This window comes from Crocuta crocuta, unplaced genomic scaffold (genome assembly GCF_008692635.1).
Source record: "Crocuta crocuta isolate KB4526 unplaced genomic scaffold, BGI_CrCroc_1.0 scaffold1133, whole genome shotgun sequence".
NCBI classification, from domain to species: domain Eukaryota; kingdom Metazoa; phylum Chordata; class Mammalia; order Carnivora; family Hyaenidae; genus Crocuta; species Crocuta crocuta.
The window spans coordinates 917111-918709 of record NW_027530366.1 but is presented as its reverse complement, the minus strand read 5'-3'; the positions used below and the strand labels follow the sequence as shown (position 1 = coordinate 918709).

At 33.0% G+C, this 1599-nt stretch overlaps 1 protein-coding gene across 1 annotated transcript in view; it reads left to right on the top strand.

Moving 5' to 3' along the window:
• Nucleotides 1-816: 816 nt before the first annotated feature.
• The window catches only part of ZNF280C (zinc finger protein 280C), a 53821-nt gene continuing 53038 nt past the window's right edge, over nucleotides 817-1599 (top strand). The window contains exons 1-2 of the mRNA XM_077766151.1: nucleotides 817-863; nucleotides 983-1029. Of these exons, the coding sequence (XP_077622277.1) occupies nucleotides 999-1029 (31 nt within the window). The 5' untranslated portion in view covers nucleotides 817-863; nucleotides 983-998. The remainder of the gene's footprint in view (nucleotides 864-982; nucleotides 1030-1599) is intronic.

Genomic DNA, 1599 nt, shown 5'->3' with positions numbered 1-1599 from the left:
ATTTAGGAATGTACCAATTGAAGCTCCATGGAGGTTGTTATGGGCCTCAAAATTCATCTCTGTAGTTATAGGGAGTAGATATGACTTGTTTATATAAACTACTTGTACATTTAGTACTAATTTTAGGCTATTTGTGCCAATAGACGGTTTATGTGAGCATTTAATAAAAGTGTTATAAATGAGTCTTCATAGGCTATGTAGTTGTGACTCAAAAAAAACTGTATTTCTGGTAGCGGTAGGTTTTTAATGCTGAGCAAGAATTGACATGTATTTATCTACTTGACATATGCATTACCTTAATTTTAGTCTAGGGAGAAATTGTAACTATTCAAGTAATTGAGTTAAAGAGATTTCAGTAGTCAAACTTCAACTAGGTAAACTTAAGTTCAGAATTAACTTGAGATCTTTGTGATAGTAATTCAAACATTTATACCAGTAACAACTTCTGGAGTGAAAGTAGGTGTTTTCCTTTGGTCTAATTCAGTGTAAATAATATTGAATTGGAAAAAGCAGGAAAGCTTGCTTTTGCCAGTCTGAAAATCAGGACACATGTGAAGACTCAACTCTGTTCATCCTAATACTTCAAAATTTATTTGCAACTTAACAATCATCAGGTTTTTTTAAAGCAATAAATGCTTAAAACTTTCAGCATTTTATTTATTAAATTAATATTCATTCAGGAATGAACCAATTATGGAACGTGAGTAGCATGTGTATATCAAACATAACAAACTCAAAAGGTAAGTTTTGTAGGAGAACAAGATTAAATGTACATTTAGCAGATCCACACTAATAGTAGTTATCTTTATTTTTATAGGGCATAAAACTAAGACCTAACTTGCTATCTTGTCTGGAGTCATATGGTAAGTTTGCTGGAGATCAAAATTAGACCCAAAGATTTCTGAATCCCAAGTCTCATGCTTCAATATTTGGTGTTAAAGTAATTCATAAAATTGATTGATGTCATGTGTTGGTGTCTTAGGTGACTCTGCAACTTGATGGATGACGACAACCCTTTTCCATCAAAAAGTAAGTATTGTTGCTGCAAGTGATACTAGTGTGCATGGCTTTTGTACTGATAACTTTGCTTCATAGGAAAAGGTGAGAAAAGCAGAGGTAGGCACATTTTTTAAAAATACCAAAACACTTAAATTGATTAAGTAATACTTGCACATAGTGAAAAAGAACAATATACAATAGGAATGTCAGGAAAGAAGAGACCGGAAATAATTACTAATATTTGTTTGATATACATAATCACAATTTTTTCTATGTATAGACAAAAAATAAATTATTTCTAAATAAAATCATACTATTTATGCTCTTTTGTGGCTTTAAAAATTTTTTACTTGTGGCACCTGGGTGGCTCTGTTGGTTGAGTGTCTGACTCTTGATTTCAGCTCAGGTCATGATCCCAAGGTTGTGGGATCAAGCCCCATGTCAGGGTCCATGCTGAGCGTTGATCCTACTTAAGATTCTCTCTCCCTCTGCCCCTCTCCTCCACTTGCACTCACTCACTGTCTGTCTCTCTCTTTCTCTAAAATTAATAATTTTTTTTTTTACTTTTTTACTCCACAGTATTTCTTGAATGTATTGACA